Genomic DNA, 21763 nt, shown 5'->3' with positions numbered 1-21763 from the left:
AAAAGGATGTTAAAGGGTTGGGGAGTGGAAGATGAGAGAGAGAGAGAGAGAAATTTGAATGTGACATAAGACTGATTTCACAGAAATACTGCAATATTTGCAAATGTGAACAGCCCAGAGAGCTTCAGCTATGGGGTGGTATACAAATGCAATAAAATAAATAAACAAATAAATGTTCACAATCTTAAGCCCCTTTTTGTAACTTTTATCTCCATGAAACAAATCTTCCGTTGACCATCAAAGTTTAGAAGCACGGCAACGTATGTCCAGAAGAGCTGGGCACGGTGTTTTGAATTAGCATGGTCAGCATTCATGTTTATTTGTATCAGCAAAGGGTTAAGAAGCCTTGTAGGGAAAGGAAACTCCTGATGCTAGAAGCACTACTAAACCTGTTATCAGCCCTAGAATGAATGCCAGTGCTTAGCCCCAGACATTACTACAATACTACAAGTAGTTTGCAATACTACAAACGAGAAAGATCTTGGAATTGTTGTAGATCACAAGCTGAATATGAGCCAACAGTGCGATATGGCTGCAAGAAAGGCAAATGCTATTTTGGGCTGCATTAATAGAAGTATAGCTTCCAAATCACGTGAGGTACTGGTTCCTCTCTATTCGGCCCTGGTTAGGCCTCATCTAGAGTATTGTGTCCAGTTCTGGGCTCCACAATTCAAGAAGGATGCAGACAAGCTGGAGCGTGTTCAGAAGAGGGCAACCAGGATGATCAGAGGTCTAGAAACAAAGCCCTATGAAGAGAGACTGAAAGAACTGGGCATGTTTAGCCTGGAGAAGAGAAGATTGAGGGGAGACATGATAGCACTCTTCAAATACTTAAAAAGTTGTCACACAGAGGAGGGCCAGGATCTCTTCTTGATCCTCCCAGAGTGCAGGACACGGAATAACGGGCTCAAGTTAAAGGAAGCCAGATTCCGGCTGGACATCAGGAAAAACTTCCTGACTGTTAGAGCAGTGCGACAATGGAATCAGCTACCTAGGGAGGTTGTGGGCTCTCCCACACTAGAGGCATTCAAGAGGCAGCTGGACAACCATCTGTCAGGGATGCTTTAGGGTGGATTCCTGCATTGAGCAGGGGGTTGGACTCGATGGCCTTGTAGGCCCCTTCCAACTCTGCTATTCTATGATTCTATGATTAGGAAGCTGCCTTATATGAGATCAGACTAATTGTCTGTCTGTCTAGCCCAGGGGAAGACAACCTTTGGCCCATGGAGGTTCAAGATCTGACCTGTAGAGGGTTGGGTACCCTTCATGGGTTGTCTCCTGCTCTGGAAGCTACCAGGGGCAGAGATGTAGGAGAGGAATCCTCACGTTTCTGTGTTCCAGGCTTTCACAGCAGCCAGCCACTTACTTTAGATTTCTCACACACATCTCCTCAAAGCTTGATAGGCAATTATAGCCCACCACAGAGCAAATCAACAACCAAGTTAGCAATTTATAATCTATCACAGAGCAAATGGATGAGGAAATGGCTTTTTAGGTCTATGGATAAGCTGAGCATCTGATTGACTAACCTGGTCTGGTATTTCAGAAGTAGGGCAGATCGAGTCTGGGGTCAGCCAGTGTCTGCTTAAGTCAAGGGTGTTGACCCTCTTTCAGCCCAAGGACTACATTCCATTTTGGAGGATCTCTTGGGAGCGGTGGTGCCTTCCAGGGGTGGGTGGGGCCAAAGGGGCAGAACCAAAGGCAAATGGGGCAGGGTCAAAAGTACCAGCATATTTTGGCTTAAACCCCTTACTACTAGTAAATAAGCCTTAGGACAGGCATTTTGACCTTTTAGAATGAGGGGAACACATGCAAAAACCAGGACACCGCCAAACCATCACTGGTCAGGGTGAGGGGAAGTGGGCAAGGGTTTCCAGGGCATCCCAGATGACCAGGCTGGAGCCCTGATCCTGAGTTTCTGGACCCCGGGCTTAAGTAATATAGTGCCTTGGGTGCACAGAAACGCGCACATCACGTCATTTCTGTGCATGTCATACCCATGGTGTTTTGATCCGTGGTAGCCTGGGATGTACAGATTTTGTAAAATCTATTCTATACACGTTTCGCAGATTGTCAGGTGCCTTTCGTTCCATCGTCCCTCACTGACGGAATCAGACTCCCCCCCATTTTCTGAATTTGCGCAAATTTTCACTTGCACAAATCCCTCTCAAATGCACATTTTCATGCTTTTGCCTATGGAGAAAGTGCATGGTTTTGGCAGTTGTTTTTTTTAAAAAAAAAACAACACTATTTTTTTTTACAACTAAATTTGTGTAAAATTCCAGGAAGTGAAAAAAGCTGATCTACACATCCTCAGAATCCACGTGACTTGGGGGAAAGCCATTTTGCTGCAGATTCCATGGGCCGGATTCATAGAAATCCAAACTCATGTGATTGCACTGCAGATTTCTCTTGACATCCCTACTGGCCCATTCACACATGCAGGTATCACTGGATATTGTCATCCTCAAGGATCTGAGTGCATATGAGTTCCACAGCTCCCATATTAGGACTTTCTTGGCAGGCTATGTTTTATTAAGCGCCTCCCAAAAAATTGTTTCGGGTTTATTGGACTCAATGCCTTTTTAATAAAGGTTTGTGTAACTTGCATAATTGTTGGAGCCGTAATGCACCTAATGCTTTAATTCATGTTTTGGCAATGCCCAGTAGTTGCCCCCTTTTGGGAGGAAGTTATAATAGGGATAAACTTTGTATTGAAAAAAACTTTAATATGGAACGATGTGCATGTCCTCCTAAACTACCTACCGGCTTCCTGGAAGTCAACACAAGGCCAGTGCAAATGGGTCTTCAGAGCCCTTACAACAGCTAAAAGACTTATACTACCACGTTGGAAGGATAAATGCTCACCTCCCATAATGCAATGGACAGAGGACTTAACGTTTTCAACATTTGAACAGGTGTTATATAGATACCATTTGTGAGTGGATAAGTACATGGATATTTGGTCTGCTTTTCTTGAAACCTATACATAACTCTCATCCTTTTTTTCTTTTAATGAACAGTATATCTGATGAAAACAACGATGATATTCCTATGTATGTAATGTTTCTTTGTTTTTCTTTTTCACAATTTATTTTTGTTCTGTTTTGTTAAAACTAACAATAAAAACAACAACAACAATAATAATAATCTCTTAGCAAGCAGAAATGCTGTTTATCTGCCAATATTTGCAGGAATAAAACAGCTCGATACGCAAAGTAGAGACGCTTATATGAAACGGGCCTCCAGAACAAGCCACGGCCAACCGCACCCTTCTGCCCTACAACAACTTGAAGCAGCCCCAGTTTTCAAACATATCTCAGCGCCTCGCCATGCCTCCTCTGCTCCAGGTTTCGAATTTCCCTTTACACCAGGGCCAGATCTACACCAAGTACTTTGAGAAAGGTTTGAAAACTGTACACGGAGCACGTCCTGGGCCCCAACAGTTGTCACTACTGTTACAAACCTTTTTAAAGCAGTCGTGTACAGCCTGCTGAGCTTTCCTGCAACCTGGTGCCTTCCAGGTGAGTCGGACTGCAACTCTTATCATTCCCACGGCCGATGGTCATGGTGGCTGGGAATGTTGGGAGTTGCAGTCCATCACATCTGAAGGGCACAAGCGTGAGGCAAGGCTGCTTCACATGCTAATGAGTGTATTAAAACCCCAGTGGCTATTTTCTTTAAGAGCACTGAGCGGGGGAGCTAAATCCTCCCCCTGCCTGCTTTTCTGCTGCAGTATTCCCACCACCTACGCTATTCCTGCGGGAGCAGAGCAGCCCACCACCACCATCCTCTTTAAAAAAATCACTTTTCCTGCGAAGAAGCAGCTGTCAGTGTTTTAATTAATATATATGTGGTCAAGCGGCAACAGTTTACGTGATCAACTCACCTTGCAGGATTTCACAATTATGACACCTGAGTTCTTGTAGCTCCTTTTCTTCTTCTGCTTTTTGGAGTTAATGCATTCAAATTCTACCTATTTGGGGGGGGGGGATGGAAGAAAGAAAGAAAAAAAGACATTCTGAAAATCGATCCTCACCCTGTCGAAAGCTAACAGCATATATAGAACGGTGCGCACAGCCATTTGCTATCTTACCTGCATATCCTGTGCATGAAAAGAAATGCATATTGATCAAATAAGCAGTTGAGTGAATCCCTCTCACCTTCTTGCTGAGTTCTGGTGACCCATCAAGGTTTATATCTGGAGCGGCCTCACATTTGTCTGCAAGGAACCCATGCTAGATTCATTTCAGTATTATTACATTTACATTCCATTTGTAAGGAGTCCAAAGTTCCTTACATGGCCCTCTTCCACTCTATTTTATCCTCTCAACAACCCTGTGAGGTAGGTTAGGCTGAGAGTCAGTGACCAGCCCAAAGTCACCCAGTGAGCTCCTTGGCTGAGTGGGGATTGGAACCCAGAACTTCCAAGTCCTGTCCAACACTCTAACCATTACACAACACTGGCTGGTGCTCCAATCTGCATTTTTGGATGTCAGGTTGCGCTGTGAGGTATAGGATTGGCCTGGCCAAGGCAGATTCTGTGGCACCATGCATAAAAATTGTTCAATGCCCTGTGGGTTGGGAGGTATTTAATTTTCTCTCCCACTTTTGCTACTATTTCCAGTATGTCTGCATAGCCAGTGCTATTATTTGGCACCACCAGCAAAATTCCCTGACTGTACTAAGCCTGAATTGGTGTCCACATAGAACAATTGACCTGGTTTACATGACATGACAGCCCACCGTGGCTTAATTTGCCCACGGGGGCTCTTGCCTCATGCCAGGTGGACACCATTTTTGCATGGCGCCCATGGCGCTTCGACTTGCTATGGCTTGTCATATCATGCAAACCCAAGCAACTGGGGTTGTTTGAGGGTCAGACAACCCTCAACCCATGGCTTATTTTAGGATTGTTCAAGGGTTGTCTAACCTCAAACAACCCCCTGTTGCCTGGGTTTGCACGGCATGAAAAGCCAACTGCAAAAATAGTGCCCACGAGGGTCCAACATAACACAACTCCACTGGTGGATAAATTAAGTCATGCGGTTTGTTGTGTCATGTGAACTAGGTCACTATTTGTTGACAAACAGCAAGTGACTTGGGAAATGTATGATCTGGCATAGATGGGCCATTAGTCTGATCAAGCAAGGCGCTCCTTATTTCTTATTTATTTATTTACAATATTTATATACCACTCCCCATTCAGAACTTTGAAGCGGTGGACAAAATAAAATAGAACAAAACCAGAATAAAAACACATCAAAAGTACGAAGAAACAAAGTGCAAAATAAATTGCGGCCGGTCGTTAACAGAAGGCTTCCTGGAACAATGGCATTTTCAGTAGACACCGGAAGGAATGCAAAGTTGGCACTTGCTTGACCTCCAGAGGCAGGGAAGAGAAGGGGGGGCACCACACTGAAGGCTCTTCCCCTGGTGGACTCTTATGGGAGGATGGGTCTATGTGGAACCACCAGGAGGATGCCCTCGGATGTAGGGTGACCATATGACCGGATTTGACCGGATTTGTCCAGGTTTTTGTTGTAAACCGGCAAATCCAGGAGGGGGAGGGGAAATCCGGATTTTTTTTACAAAGAGCAGCTCTAATGGGAATTAACAAAAATGCTTATAACGCCGTCATTTTTTAAGATAAAGACATGAAACTTGGCACAATGGTAGCTTTTAGGAAGGGCTTTAGTCATACCAAATTTGAAACAGATCTGTTCATCCACTGATTTTTTAGGAATTTTTTAAAAATTGAGGTTTTAAAATTATTATTTTTTAAATCGTCATTTTTAAAGATAAAGAGATGAAACTTTGCACCATGAAAGGACTTAAGTAGAGCTTTAGCCACACCAAATTTGAAACAGATCCGTTCATCCATTGATTTTTTAGGAATGTTTTAAAAATTGAGGTTTTAAAATTATTATTTTTAAAATCGTCATTTTTAAAGATAAAGGGATGAAACTTTGTACCATGATAGGATTTAGGTAGAGCTTTAGCCACACCAAATTTGAAAGAGATCCATTCATCCATTGATTTTTTAGGAATTTTTTTTAAAAATGAGGTTTTAAAATTATTTTTTAAACTGTCATTTTTAAAGATAAAGAGCTGAAAGTTGGCACCATGATAGCTTTTAGGTAGAGCTTTAGCCATACCAAATTTGAAACAGATCTGGGGCCAGTAGCAAACCCTGATAACAACAACAGCAGCTTGCAATGAGTGAAGATACAGTCAGAAAAAATATTTGAGGGAAGGGGAGAATGTAACACTTTTTATACTGTTGTTTTTATACTGCTTTTATGTTTTTTTAATTTTTGTATACTTTTAATGTTTACTATTTTTAATTGTTGTAAACCGCCCAGAGAGCTTCGGCTGTGGGGCGGTATATAAATGTAATAAAATAAATAAATAAATAAATAAATAAATAAAATAAAATAACACAAAGAGTATAGCAAAAGCTTCAAAGTACAGCAAAACCTACAAAAGTAGGAGTGAGTGAAGTTAATTTCAGATACATTGAATCTCTCACTTGTTCACGCCCCCTTGGTGCTGGACCATGTTGTCCTCCTTTTTGTTTTCCAAAATATGGTCACCCTACTCGGATGCCCTCAGTGACCGGGCAGGTTGTTAGGGGAGAAGGTGCTCTCTCAGGAATCCTGGTCCCAAGTTGTTTAGGGCTTTGTACACTTGCTCTCTCAGCATCTCCCTCTCTGTGAAATAGAGTAATACTGATCTTTCTCACAGGCGTTGAAGGTTAGCGAGAGAAGCTCTGCTAATCTGACCATTACAACATTGCTGGTGATAGAAGAGTCCTCCGACTTGCATCCAGACAATGGAGCTCAGAAATGAAGCATTCCTGTGGTCTTTACAGACTGGGTTTGGAATAAAGGAGCTGCCTGAGCTATTTACAGCAGGTAACTACATTGAGAAGCACGCAATACCAGTCAGAAACGAAAGCGGAAACAGCAGATGAATGCAGTATGAGTCCAAGCTTTGGGGCGTTGAGAAGGGGGGGGGGAAAGGAAGTTGATTACTCACAAGGTAAACAATTGCGTGCACCCATTTTATTTTTAAGCTTTTACATAGAAGCACCCTATCCGTCTCTCTGAAAGAACCATTCCCCCTGCCCCCAACCAGGAACATGTTGGCATGCATTTATCAGAGACAAAAATAAGGTTTTATTTACTCCTAGGCCGAAAGAGCTTTGAAATGGACACATAACAATCATGAACGGCCATTTAAAAATCTGGCCGGCTGGGGTTTTATCGGCTTGTAGAACAATGTGAGCGGCACACTCTGTTCTGGGAGGAATCAGTGCTAAAGGAATCCTCTCTCCCTTTTGCAAACCAACCTCCAGTGTGACAGGTCTGAAATTTATACGACACACTAAAAGCTGGCTGGTTATCAGCCTTCTGTAGTCTTCCCAATGACTAGCAGTGGCTGCCCAAGGTTTGAGAGAGAGGTGTCTTTTGCAGCGTTACTCGGAGATGCTGGCAACTGAACCAGAAACCTGTTGCATGAAAAGCATGTACTCTAGCACTGAGCTGTGTTCTTACTGTGATGCCAAAGAATGTTCACAACCATTCCAATAACAGAAGAGGAAGGGTTAGCCTTATAGCACTGATAAACAATACATACAAAGGGATTATCAAATAGAAGAATGGTACAAAGAAGTCTGGGATATTGCTACTAATGACAAACTTACGAGTAGTGTTAAAGTTAAGAGAGGATTATTGAAACGAAATGACTTTGATGAGGTTTGGAGTCCATTTGTTAAATTTGTCCTGGAAAAAGGGAAGGGGAGTAAACTGTTGCAGGATACATTACAAGTTTGGAAAGGAGAATAAGGGTCCCGGGGGTGGGTGGGGTGCACGAGACAGTTTTATATTACTTTAACTAGTTTCTTAATTTTATTATTGTAGTATATTAAGTTGATGTAATGTGATTACTGTATGTGTAATAAAATTCAAATAAAAATTATTTAAAAAAACCAATACATTTACTGTGAGAGACATGAAATTTGGCCAGGACACAAAAAAATTGGATCTAGGAACAGGAGGGGCTATATGCTACTGGTCGGAAAAAGAAACAGAAGAGGGGTAGCTGAAGGGTGGAAAGGTGGGGAAGGATTGTGGAAACAAAGGGCTAAGGAAAAAGAGAAATGACGGAAAAACTTCACACAGGCCTTATTATTTACTTAAAAGGTTATTAACCCGCCTTTCAGCATGAACTACACTTGTAACACAGCTTACAATATTACAAAAACATGAACACACAAACTTCAATTATAAGCACACATATGTCGCCACCGCCAATGATTTTAAAGTACCAAATGCAGGCTGGAACTAACGTGTCTTCAAGTTGTCGTTGTTTTAAAGCCAGGCGTGAGAAGGCCAGACATATCTCCCTGGGGAGGGAGATCCAGGTGTGTGGGGCCACCACTAACAAAGCCCTGTCCTGACAGACTAATGGCTCTGGCTGGTGGGCCAGAGAGTACAGTCTCACGTAGGCATAGGCGGTCCTTCAAATAATGTGGCCCAAAACCATTTAGGTTTTCAAAGGCCAAAAAACAGCCCCTTGAATTGGGTCCAGAAACTATCAGGCAGCCAATGTAAACGATACAAAATCGAAGTAGTATGATCCGAACTTCGCTCCCACAAACGTTCTGTACCAGTTGCAGGTTTGAAAAATCTTAACAAAAAAAGAGAATAGTCTCAGGACACTATAGATGAATTTATAGTAGAAAAGCCCAACATGTTTTGGCCTCTTGCTTTTTATGAGGCCTTCTTCAAAGGGCTGTAACAATACATCTATAAACCATAACTGAGATACAATAGATTTGTTTATAGCATCCTGAGACTATTCTCTTTTTGTGTGTTCATCTTGGATAATCTCCCGTCCTGCCTCTGAATAATCTTAGCATCATGATGTAGAGATAGAAGTTGTGTTTTCAGGAGAAAATGAATTTCAAATATTCACTGAAAATCACTACCTAAACTGTTGGCGGTACCCTGTAATTTAAATATGTGATTATTTTATACTCCTACCAGTGAGCCTCGTTGCAGACCTAAGAAGTAGGGCTTTATCATTCCTGTTTTACAAAAATAGAACTAAGCCTAGGAATCATTTGGTGGCGCAAAGCCATGTCTGAAGCAAAGCCATCAGTACCCGAAGCCCAACACGCCAGCCATGGGAGCAAATCGCCACACGCTGTGCTGAAAGAGAAACTTTCTGTGCAACAAACCGAAGAACAGAGCCATAATTGGACAGATTCCAGTCTTAGTTTGGCGGCAGAAGTGACATTTGCTAATGAGGGTCAGTATAAACACTGGTTAATGAGCAAGAGTCAGAAACAAATGGAAATAACAACCCAGGAGAATACAAGTAGATGAAGACGGCAGAGTAATCCAGGCAATGCGGGACATGGAGATACAACATGTTACGGGGACAGCGACCAACCCTTTAAAACAAAAAGACTCAGATGGAGTTTCTTTATTACAGTCAGGAAAGGAAAGGAAACTCTCGTGCAGGCACTGAGTCATTACTGACTCTTGGAGGGACGCCAGCTTTCACTGACGTTTTCTTGGCAGGCCTTATAGTGGGGTGGTTCGCCGTTGCCTTCCTCGGCTGTTATTCCCTTTCCCCCAGCTAACTGGGTACTCATTTTACCGACCTCGGGAGGATGGAAGGCTGAGTCGACCCCAGCCGGCTGCCTGCAACCAGCTTCCGCTGGGATCGAACTCAGGCCGTGGGGAGAGTTTCAGCTGCAGAAACCGACCAATAAAACATGTAAAAACACATAATAAATTTTTTAAATACGTATGATTGCGCGAAGCCTCCTTAAAGTTCTGTACTAGAAGCGAAAGGAAGTCTTGTTGCCATGACTGATCTGGTAAGGATTGCCTGGTTAAGAAATTTAGCGCCTTGTTCGGTGGTGTGCTTATCCTGGGCTTGTAAAAGGACCGACATAAGGGTCACGGACGATCGTCCGGGCAATCATTGCGTGAAAGGATGGATAAGGGCTTTTCTTGCCTCCTGATAGAAGCTGCAGTTGAATAATACGTGGGAGAGAGATCCCACCTCCTCATTGTTACAGGGGCAGTCTCTATCTGACAGTGGAACTTACCCAAATCTGCCCTCCATTACCCTAGAAGGCATAGCATTAAGCCTTGCTAGGGAGGCTGCCCTCCTATATTTGGGTATAGATAACCAGCTTAAGTACAGAGGTACACTGTTTGGTCGTGGTCCTGTAGCCCCAAGGCATATGGGGAACATGGGCCCCGTGCAGCTTGCTGTAGCTCCAAAGTATCAACGTCTTGCAGCACAATCCCACTGATATCAGTAGAAGAACATAAGAAGAGCCCTGCGGGATCAGACGAAGGGTCCATCAAGTCCAGCACAGTTTACACAGTGGCCCACCAGCCATCGGCCAGGGATGAACAAGCAGGACACAGGTGCAACAGCACCCTCCCACCCATGTTCCCCAGCAACTAATGTACACAGGCTTACTGCCTCTAATACTGGAGGTAGCACATGGCCGTCAGGACTAGTAGCCATTGATAGCCTCCTCCAAGCATATATCCAACCCCCTTTTAAAATCATCCAAATTGGTGGCCATCACTACATCTTATGGTAGTGAATTCCATAATTTAACTACGCGCTGTGTGAAGAAGTTCTTCCTTTTATCTGTCCTTAATTTCCCACCCATCAGCTTCATAAGATGAACCCGGGTTCTAGTTTTATGAGAGGGAGAGAAATGTCTCCCTCTCCACACTCTCTACACCATGCATAATTTTATACACCTCTCTCACGTCTTCCTGTACCCTCTCTTTCCCTCCTAGCTAAACAATCCCAGATGTGGTAACCTTCCCTCGTAAGGGAGATGCTCCAGCACCTTGATCATTTTAGTTGCCCTTTTTTGCACTTTCTTTTAGTTGTGGTGACCAGAACTGTACTCAGTATTCGAAGTGTGGTCGCACCACGGATTTCTATAAAGGCAGTATGATACTGGCCGTTTTATTCTCAGTCCCTTTTCTAATAACGCCTAACATGGAGTTTTCCTTCTTTACAGCAGCCACAAACTGGCTTGTCATTTTCATTGAGCTGTCCACCGCAACCCCCAGATCTCTTCCTTGGCTGGTCACTGCCAGCTCAGATCCCATCAGGTTATACCTGAAGTTGGGATTTTTTTTGCCCCAACTCGCATCACTTTGCACTTCCTCACATTGAACTGCATTTGCCAGTTGGGTGCCCATTCTCTCATAGAATCATAGAACAGCAGAGTTGGAAGGGGCCTACAAGGCCATCGAGTCCAACCCCCTGTTCAATGCAGGAATCCACCCTAAAGCAGCCCTGACAGATGGTTGTCCAGCTGCCTCTTGAAGGCCTCTCGTGTGGGAGAGGCCACAACCTCCCTAGGTCACTGATTCCATTGTTGTACTGCTCTAACAGTCAGGAAGTTTTTCCTGATGTCCAGCTGGAATCTGGCTTCCTTTAACTTGAGCCCGTTATTCCGTGTCCTGCACTGTTTGAGGATCGAGAAGAGATCCTGGCCCTCCTCTGCGTGACAACCTTTGAAGTATTTGAAGAGTGCTCTCATGTCTCCCCTCCATCTTCTCTTCTCCAGGCTAAACATGCCCAGTTCTTTCAGTCTCTCTTCATTGGGCTTTGTTTCCAGACCCCTGATCATCCTGGTTGCCCTCCTCTGAACACGCTCCAGCTTGTCTGCATCCTTCTTGAATTGTGGAGCCCAGAACTGGACGCAATACTCTAGATGAGGCCTAACCAGGGTGTAATAGAGAGGAACCAGGACCTCACGTGATTTGGAAGCTATACTTCTATTAATGCAGCCCAAAATAGCATTTGCCTTTCTTGCAAACTTTCTCCTCAGTTTGGAGAGACCCAGTAACTAGAAAGTCTCCTCCTCTCTCAACTATCACCACCACCACCCATCCCAGCATGCTGTGCTGAGGGAGATGAGAGGGAAGCGGGGCCAGTTTTCCAGCCCTTCTTTTAAAAGACTTGTTTTTTCTCTTCTCTCCCTATTTCTTTTACCTTGTTTGCCGGTCTTTTTAGATTGTAAACCTGTGGGCAGGGACCATCTTGTTTTACTGATCGCATGTATGTTACACCAGGAGCCTTTTTGGCTGAGGAGTGGAACAAAAATACTTTAAACCAATCGATCAGTCTTGCACAACTATCACAGAGGCAGAGGCAAGATAGGAAGGCCCCCTCCATCGGCCCAGTTGGGATCAACTGCCTCTTGACTCCTCCATTCCCAGAACTGTCTCCTGCAGTGGCCATTCCATCTGGCCACCATATCACTTCGTTAGGTCATCGTATGAAGAATTCAGTTCCTGGATTTGTTCATTTTCCTCTTATTTTTATCTATTTAAAATGATTTGGCGACCTCTGGAACAGCCATTCCTGCACCCAATGGACCAGGCACTGGCTTCAGATAACGCAGCTCCTTTTACGGGCCTACCCTTCCAATCCAAGGCCATTCTTTAGATCTTACCGCAAAGGCATCGTGGGATTCACACATCTTAGCGACGGAAGTCTGGAAGTCTCCAATGAAGTCATGGCCTCCGTCATTATCATAATCATAACACACGATCTGATAGGAAAAGGAGAACAGTCAAGCGGTCTTGGGGAGCATACCGATGTCCTGATGTTACACACACACACACACACACACACACACACACACACACTTAGCCATGCTCACCAAAGAAGCTTGAAGTTCAACATTCCCCCTTCTTATGAAAGAACAATTTCATAAAAGAAAGTCAGTTTTGTCTCAGAGTTGGGATAGCTTTGACCAGGTGTTGCAACTCATTGTCAGAATAATGAACCTGTTTAGACAACATGCTAAGCCATGGTTAGTCCACTAACCCTTTTGCAGTAAATGGTTAGTGAGCATGTTTAAACCGTGGTTATGTAGTCACCATGGTTACGAATGGTTCACATGACATGCTAAATCATGGTTCATACATCACGCTAAACAATAATGTTTAGCTCAAAACACTTAACCACCATGGCTTAGCATGTCGTCTGAACAGGGTCATAGAAAGAGTAAGTTATAGCAGAATGGCTCCAATGAGCAGATAAAGACTAAAGCCATGAAAACAATATCAGCTATTTCCAACAACTTCCAAGAGCTTCTTATTTACATATCAATCCCCAGCAAAGAGTTAATTTTTTAAATATATATATATATTGCAAAACAGTGCTGTGGAAAGAGGGGGTCATGATGTCACAGTCACCAGCCAATCAACACTGTGCACAACCTGCTTCTGCTTCCAACCCACAGATCTGGTTTTCTCTAATCTTCACACTGAAAAGGATATGTTGGACAACAATGTGGTGAGAAATATTGCATAGGAAATTGTCATCTGTGCAGTTTTTTCTGGGATGACCCTGAGAAAGCCAACATGATGCAGTGGTTACAGTACTGGAACTGGGAGATCTAGGTTCTAGTTCCTACTAGGCAATGAACCTCACTGGGTTACTTTGGGCCAGTCACTGACTCAGCCTTCACAGGGTGATTGTTGTTGTGAGGATAAAATGGAGAGAAGGAGGACCATGTAAATGGCCTTGGGTTCTTTGCAAGAGGGAAAAAATGAGGGATATAAATGTGATGATGATGATGATGATAATAATGAGGTTGGAAGGAAATCTAGTATCTATTTATGGGTCTTTCCTGACAAAGCCAATGTGAATGAACAGCTTCAGAGACTTTAATGAAAGAGTTGGGGTAGGGTGGGCTAAAGCACAGAAGTTTAGGATTTGTTTAAAAAGGATCTTCAGAAGCATCACTCCGCATAGATCCCCACAAACTTCCTGACTGTTAGAGCAGTATGACAATGGAATCAGTTACCTAGGGAGATTGTGGGCTCTCCCACACTAGAGGCATTCAAGAGGCAGCTGGACAACCATCTAGCTGGGTATGCTTTGAGGTGGATTCCTGCACGGAGCATGGGGTTTATTTATTTATTAAATTTTTATTTATTTATTTATTAAATTTATATACCGCCCCATGGCTGAAGCTCTCTGGGCGGTTTACAAAAGTTAAAAACAGTGAACATTAAAAAGTATACAAAATTTTAAGCCATCAAAAATATAAAACCAACAGTATAAAACAACAGTATCCATTTAAACAACAACCGTTCTGGGGTCCATTAAAAAACAAACAAACTTAGCATATGTTGTTAAATACTGCTAAGTGCCTGGGAGAAGAGAAAAGCCTTGACCTGGCACCAAAAAGATAACAATGTAGGCGCCAGGCGAGCCTCATCGGGGAGATCATTCCATAATTGGGGGGCCACCACTGAAAAGGCCCTCTCCCTTGTTGCCATCCTCCGAGCTTCCCTCGGAGTAGGCACTTGGTTGGACTCGATGGCCTTATAGGCCCCTTCCAACTCTACTACTCTATGATTCTATGTGCTGGAATTTTAGAAGGAGGCTTTGTCAAAGTGCTCCTCTCTTCTGAAGTGAGGTGGATGAGAGACAAGGTATTTTAGGGTTCTTGATGTTTGCCCTCTCATGCAGAATCCACTTCCAAGGCTCAATCTTCACTGGGTTTTTTTAGGAAGTTGTTGATGATATGGCTTCTATAAAGGCATTGACTGGTAAGCTGTTGCTGATTCAGCAGTCATCACTAAATTAATTTAAAAATTCCAAACCCGGGTCTAGGAATCAGGGTCTCTTTCTAGGGTGACCATATGAAAAGGAGGACAGGGCTCCTGTAGTTTTAACAGTTGTAGAGAAAAGGGAATTTCAGCAGGTGTCCTTTGTTTGGATGCAGTACCTGGTGAAATGCCCTCTTCATCACAACAGTTAACGCTGCAGGAGTATAACTAGAATGACCAGATACAAAAGAGGGTAGGGCTCCTGCAGCTTTAACTGTTGTGATGAAGATACCAGATGCTACCTACATACCAATGACACCTGCTGAAATGTCATTGCTGCTGTTTTTATCTGGTTGAGCTTTTATAATGTATTTTATATTATGGTTTTATACTGTTGTTTTATACTTTGAATGTTTTTAATTTTTGTGAACCGCCCAGAGAGCTCCGGCTATTGGGCGGTATAGAAATTCAATAAATAAATAAATAAATAAATAAATAAATTCCCCTTTCAATACAACTGTTAAAGATACAGGAGCCCTGTCCTCTTTTCCATATGGTCACCCTATCTCTTTCCAAAATCCAAGATGCAATGAATGAGGGTGTGATTTGGAGAAGAACTTAATCCCGCCTGTGGCCTATTTCCTCTTGAAGTCTACTTTTCTCCCAGCTTCAGGAAACACACCTGGGAACCCCAGCTGGAGAAAAGCCCCCGGGAGGAGACAGAAAGGGCAAGATGGGGGGCACAGCTGAGCACCCCTTTCCCCACCGAGCAATTCCTCCCTTCACTTTTTAAATATTCAGTGGAGATGAGACTTATGTAGGTCTCAAGCCTGAATCTGCACCAAATATCTATGTCTGTTTTGACAGAGCTTAACCATATTGCTATTTATTGCCATGGGGATTTATTTTGTATTTTTCAAGTGAGCCACACTGAAGGCCTTTCAGCTAAGATGTAGACCCAAAGTTTTCAAACTTAATTAATTAGTTAGTCGGAAAGGAACAGTGGGCAGGAGGAGAGGAGAGGAGGAGGCAGCAACTGGAAAGGGTTACATGTCCTGCAGCTTCTAGGCAACCGAAGAGGGATTTTGGCATACCGCTCTCAAGATTAGAAACTCTAATTAAAATTGCTCTCTCCATCGGCAGCACTGGAGACAATGGAACCAAACGGAGGAAGACTTGGCAATTGGTACCTTGATCTGTTTTTCAATGTCCCCATCACACAGAGATATTAAAGGCACAGTGAAGGGCTTCCACACAGGATCCAGCGTGTATTTAATCACCTGCAGTTTGGAGAGAGAGAGATGGAAGAGGCATTAGGCAAGAGCATTTCACAACCGGGTCCAGACACTGAAGGCCAAACTAGACATGATGGGGACTGCGGATCTATGGATTTTGTAAAATCTGTTCTGTCTGCACTTCGCGGATTGTCAGAGCCTTTTGTTCTGGCGTCTGCTCATTGGTGGGATCGGATTTTTTCCAAATACCCAAATTTGCGCAAATTTGTACTTGCACAAATTCACCCGTGCAAAAATGTACAAATCTGCCCCCCCCCATGTACAAATCCACCATCAAATGCACAAACTGCACACACCCCACCATGCACGTTGGGGGGAAGTTGCAATTTCAGCACATTTTAATTTTATTTTATGTATTTTGTATGACTAAATTTGCGAAAACTTCAGAAAGGTTTTTTGTTTGTTTTTAAAGGCTCTGCATAACCCCAGAATCTCTTCCAGGCGCAGGTCTTCCACCAAGCTCTTGGGTCTTAACTTCCCCATTCAAGATCAGGCCACCCCAAAACGCAACAGGGATAGATGACAACTATAGGGCATAGTCAAGCTATGGAACTCGCTACCACAAGACGTAGCGATGGCCACCAATTTGGATGGCTTTAAAGGGGGGTTGGACAAATTCCTGGAGGAGAAGGCTATCAACGGTTACTAGTCCTGATGGTCATATGCTACCTTCAGTATCAGAGGCAGTAGGCTTCTGTACACCAGTGGCTGGGGAACATGGGTGAGAGAGCGCTGTTTCTCTCATGTCCTGCTTGTGGGTTTCCCACGGTTGGCCACTGTTGAACAGAGCACTGGATTGTTAGGGTTTTTTGTTTTGAAACAGAGTGACACAGTGGATTCACCCTTTAAACCTATGAGCTGGAACAAATTTCTTACGCTAGGTTTAAGGATGAGTAGCTTTACTTTTCATATTAGCAGCATATGAACAACTTGTATTCCTTTCATACATGCAGTTCTAAGTTATATTCTTTTCCTCTGCAAAGAGTCCTTTTTCCTTCTTTCCTTTGTAAAAGTCTTTCTTGAATACCTTCAGGCTGAACTTGCTTGAGGTCTTCGCTCTTGCAGCCACCGAACAACGAGATAACAGCTTCCCAAACAAACTCCCACAGCAGCATGTACATTCCACCTCCTATTCACTTCCGCCCCACAACTCTGTTTGAGACACTCCCCTATTTAAATGGTTAACAGGCTGACACTGAATGATTCAGCGTTTCTTGTGCCTTAGTTTTAAACACCTGCTTTTAGATTGGTTCAATCTTTTGCCTAATTCATTCTTCAGTGAATTTATTCTTTGTAAAATTACACATACAATACAAATACTAACATGGATTAGATGGATGCTTGGTCTGATTCAGCAGGGCTCTCCTTACGTTCCTATATATCACTGCAGAGAAAATCCATACCCTCTCCCAGGTACTGGGAGGACTGCAGCGGAGCTTCAAGGGGAAAGGGGACTCTAAAGGGGGTGGCAGAGGACATCAGTGTCCCTGCTAATAAAAAAGTGCCAGTGGTACGTCCCCGTCAGCCCTGACGCCGCTGCACGCCTGCATCCTGCCCAGGGAACACCTGGAGGAGGACAACCGCACCCCACCCCACCCCATATGATTCTCTACTCTCAAAACAGAACACTGGAGGTGTGCGTGATCTGTACTTTTTACTTCAAAAGTTATGCAAGAGTGACAGATGGGCTCAATTTCTTTCCTCCGTGCGCTCAATTACTTCCAGCTCTTTTCTCCCAGTCCAGGTCTGATACTGGGAGCAAGACGGGCCGGGGAGAAAAGCGCCTGAACTGTCGGACCATGTGGGGGTAGGACAGGGAAAGGCTGAGCTTCCTTCACTTCCATGCAGCTCTTCATGTAAAAATAAGGATCTTCACACACGCCCCGATTTAAACACAAATAGGGCAGCCATATGAATTAACAAACATGGCTTCTTCCCCCATTCCTTCTCAGTTGACCTGGGGACCACCATGAGCACAGTAAAGACAGTGATACAAATTATGAGCTAACGATCTCTGGCAAACTACAGTAAAAGACTGGATGCAGCAGCCTTCAAATGAAATCATAATGGCATTTAAAAATAATCAGCATTTTTTCCTCTCCTGATGCACCCAATGCAGCAATTTTTTTTTCCATCAACACACTCAAATTTCTTGCTGTGGTGTACACAGGGCTTCTCTGGCTGCCCGCGCCGGCCTTACCATTAGGCAAAGTGAGGCAAGCTCCTCCGGCATCACATGCTGAGGCGTCTTGCCCGCAGCCGTTCCTCCGAAACGGATCAGGCTGCGCAAATCAGGCTTTCCGCCACTGAACTAGCAGTGCTCCTAAATCAAAAGGTATTGGGCAGCTATTCCATCTTTTTCCCCTTGATGGACTTTCTGTTGTTGTTTATTCGTTCAGTCGCTTCCGACTCTTCGTGACTTCATGGACCAGCCCACGCCAGAGCTTTCTGTCGGCTGTCGCCACCCCTAGCTCCCCCAAGGTCAAGTCTGTCACCTCCAGAATATCCTCCATCCATCTTGCCCTTGGTCGGCCCCTCTTCCTTTTGCCTTCCCCTTTCCCTAGCATCAGCCTCTTCTCCAGGGTGTCCTGTCTTCTCATTATGTGGCCAAAGTACTTCAGTTTTGCCTTTAATACCATTCCCTCAAGTGAGCAGTCTGGCTTTATTTCCTGGAGTATGGACTGGTTTGATCTTCTTACAGTCCAAGGCACTCTCAGAATTTTCCTCCAACACCACAGTTCAAAAGCATCTATCTTCCTTCGCTCAGCTTTCCTTATGGTCCAGCTCTCGCAGCCATAGGTTACTACGGGGAATACCATTGCTTTAGCTATGCGGACCTTTGTTGTCAGTGTGGTGTCTCTGCTCTTAACTATTTTATCAAGATTTGTCATTGCTCTCCTCCCAAGAAGTAAACGCCTTCTGATTTCCTGGCTGCAGTCAGCGTCTGCAGTAATCTTTGCACTCAAAAGATGGACTTTCTAGTCAGGGAAAAGGCAGAAGAGGTAGGAAAACGTGGGAGGGTTTCAAGCTGGAGATTATATCTGCCCCACCCACCCCCGGTAATATTCTGTGAATAGGGAGGAGCCATGGTGCCATAAAAGCCTCATCTGGAAGCAACCTAGGCTGCTGAAACGAAGGCAGCTTGGGGTAACCAGAAGTGGACTTTTATGTGAAAGGACTGTGAGCTCAGTTTAGTTCTAGAAATGAAAACAACACATTCCTAGGTTCAGAGTTTAATCAGGGGCAGCCTGTTCTTTCATTCAAAGGCTATGACTTGGTGGTCTAGTAAAAACTAGGGCTGTACACTGCTTCGACTCCAGATCTGAATTTGGAGCCAAAGCGGGCCTATTTGGACCAATTCGGGTCGGGTTGGTCCGAAGCATTTCAGATTGCTTTGGACCAATCTGGACAGCTGCCTGGCAAGCCGTGCAAGTCCCCTTCTCCTTACCTAGAGTCCTGGACCCATCAAAAGAGTGCCCACAGCCGTTGCTGTCTCTGAGGGGGTCACCATTTTCTTTTAAAATGGCAACTCTTCTTCCAGAAATTAAATGTTGTGGAAATGGTGACTGTAGGGCCATCATGTATGCTACATTACAGGCATAAATGGCTGTACAGGCGCGGCACGGGGGGTCATGTGGCTGGGCGGGCAGGGCGTGTTGCTCGGTGGGAGGGGGCTTGATTCAGATGTCCAAATCCCGTTTTGGATCTGGTGTCCAAAGCGGAATGGGCCAGGTCCGAATCAGGCTTCCGAAGCAGTTTGCAGGGTCCATGCATAGCCTGAATAAAGCGAAAAATTAAAAATAGATCCGACAAGCCTGAAATCTGTCCACCGGAATTTACATTTTAACAATTAATCTATGCCCTAACTCAGAGGCGGGCAGTGCTCAGTCTTATCGGATCTACTTTGCCAGGAAACACTTCCTACGTGGAGCTGGACAGAACAAGGCACAACCCACAAACAGATAGTAGGAATAGTGTAAAACTGGGACTATGTAGAACCGTCAGACGCCAGAGCCCTGCGTGGGTGTCTGGAAGGAGAGCCTACACGGAAAATTCACACTTCGCAAAAGTGTCAGCACTAACAGAAATCTATGAGAGTGAAATCATTTGTCTATATGATGCTGCAGGCTTCACTGTCCCCAGTTCACAACCACACAGCGCTGCGTTTGCACTCTCATGCACAACTACACCACGGAGCCCAGGGAAGAGCCCAGTGCAGGGATTGTCCTTTGTGGTCCCCAACTTTTTTGGGTCAGTGGGCACATTTAGATGTTTATGTGTACGTTGTGGGCACTCTCACAAAACGACTGCCGTGAACACTCATCTCCCAGAAGGCCAACAGGTGAGAATAAAAGGATATTCACTTGCCCAAGGAACAGCTGAGGCCTGAGCTCCAAAATGGAAAGCCATCCTTCTGAACCCAAATAAAGATGGCGCTAGAAGGCAGCCCTTCAGTTTGCAGAAAGACAAGCAAACCTCCCAGGTTGTTGTTTTTTTAAAAGATGCTTCTGATTTATGACGTGCAACATAGCTTGAAGTCCCTATGTCTCTCGCTGCCATAGAAGTCTTATGCAGGCTCAGCATAAGAACTGCAAGCACATGGAGAAAGCAGCAACTGCCACATTTCTGGGAACGCAGGGCTGCTAGGCTCAGTCCCAAGAAAACAATGGTAGAACTTTGCCCCCTCCATCACATCCCCGTCAGCCTTGCCTCTCTTCTGTCCATACGTTGGGGGAAGGCTGACAAGGGAATCGCAGCTGGGAGGAGAGAGATAAACCTTCCCTTTCCACAAGCTGTGGTCCCCATGAAATTGCCCCCACCCCCACCCCCAGTGTCAAGTATTATCTTTTCCAATGAATTTGATGCTAGTTTGATCCTCATTGTTCGGAGCGGAACGGAAGGCAGTGTCAAGAAGCTCCAAATGTAATTCTTTCCCATAGGAGTGAATGGTAGCTCATTCGCATGCAAAGAAGAAAGCCAAGGGGTGCACTCAGAGAAAATTGAGGGTAGACATGATAGCACTCTTCAAATACTTAAAAGGTTGTCACACAGAGGAGGGCCTGTTAGAGCAGTGCAACAATGGAACCAGTTACCTAGGGAGGTTGTGGGCTCTCCCACATTAGAGGCCTTCAAGAGGCAGCTGGACAACCATCTGTCAGGGATGGATTCCTGCTTTAGGGTGGATTCCTGCATTGAGCTGGGGGTTGGACTCGATGGCCTTATAGGCCCCTTCCAACTCTACTATTCTATGAGTCTATGAAATTAATAGATAACTGTCTCCATATAAGGTTCCTTGGAGAGCAACTGCCTCTTTTCTGGGCTGGAAAGCAGGTAAACCCAGAGGTTCTTAAAAGTTCTGGCTAGCAGAATTTTTCTTTTTAAAAAGTCCTTTTCTGGCTACTCAACAAGAAAGTAATGGAGTCACGCCTATCCATTAACCTTCGCAATGCTTGTTCAAGGTTCCATATAGATTACTCACAGTAACGAAGAAACAAATGGCACAAAATGGGAAACCTCCAGCCAAAGAAGCAATTGTTAAGAGTCTCCTAAATGAAGTTTTTATTTGGCTAGATGGTGGGAAACTCCTTCCTTTCCCAGGAAGAAGCACCATGTAAGGACAAAGCCACTTACAGAGAAAGCCTAAGCATGTTTGCTCAGAAGATTCAGGCCGGATCTACACCAAGCAGGATATAACACATTGAAAACAGTTTGAAAACTGTCTATGGGGTGTGTCCTGGGCCTAAAAAGGTCACTACTGTTATAAACCATTTTAAATCAGTAGTGTAGATCCTGCCTCATTCAGCTCACTGGGGCTTACACGTTAATAAATGTGTT

General features: G+C 44.3%; 1 protein-coding gene across 1 annotated transcript in view; it reads right to left on the bottom strand.

The window, feature by feature from the left end:
• Window positions 1-21763, bottom strand: part of CPNE2 (copine 2) — a 159704-nt gene that overhangs the window by 38376 nt on the left and 99565 nt on the right. The window contains exons 7-9 of the mRNA XM_063141362.1: window positions 15824-15913; window positions 12521-12619; window positions 3890-3976 (exon numbers count right to left, since the gene is read on the bottom strand). Of these exons, the coding sequence (XP_062997432.1) occupies window positions 3890-3976; window positions 12521-12619; window positions 15824-15913 (276 nt within the window). The remainder of the gene's footprint in view (window positions 1-3889; window positions 3977-12520; window positions 12620-15823; window positions 15914-21763) is intronic.

This window comes from Elgaria multicarinata, chromosome 14 (genome assembly GCF_023053635.1).
Source record: "Elgaria multicarinata webbii isolate HBS135686 ecotype San Diego chromosome 14, rElgMul1.1.pri, whole genome shotgun sequence".
Lineage (NCBI taxonomy): Eukaryota > Metazoa > Chordata > Lepidosauria > Squamata > Anguidae > Elgaria > Elgaria multicarinata.
This window is presented reverse-complemented; position numbering and strand designations above follow the sequence as displayed.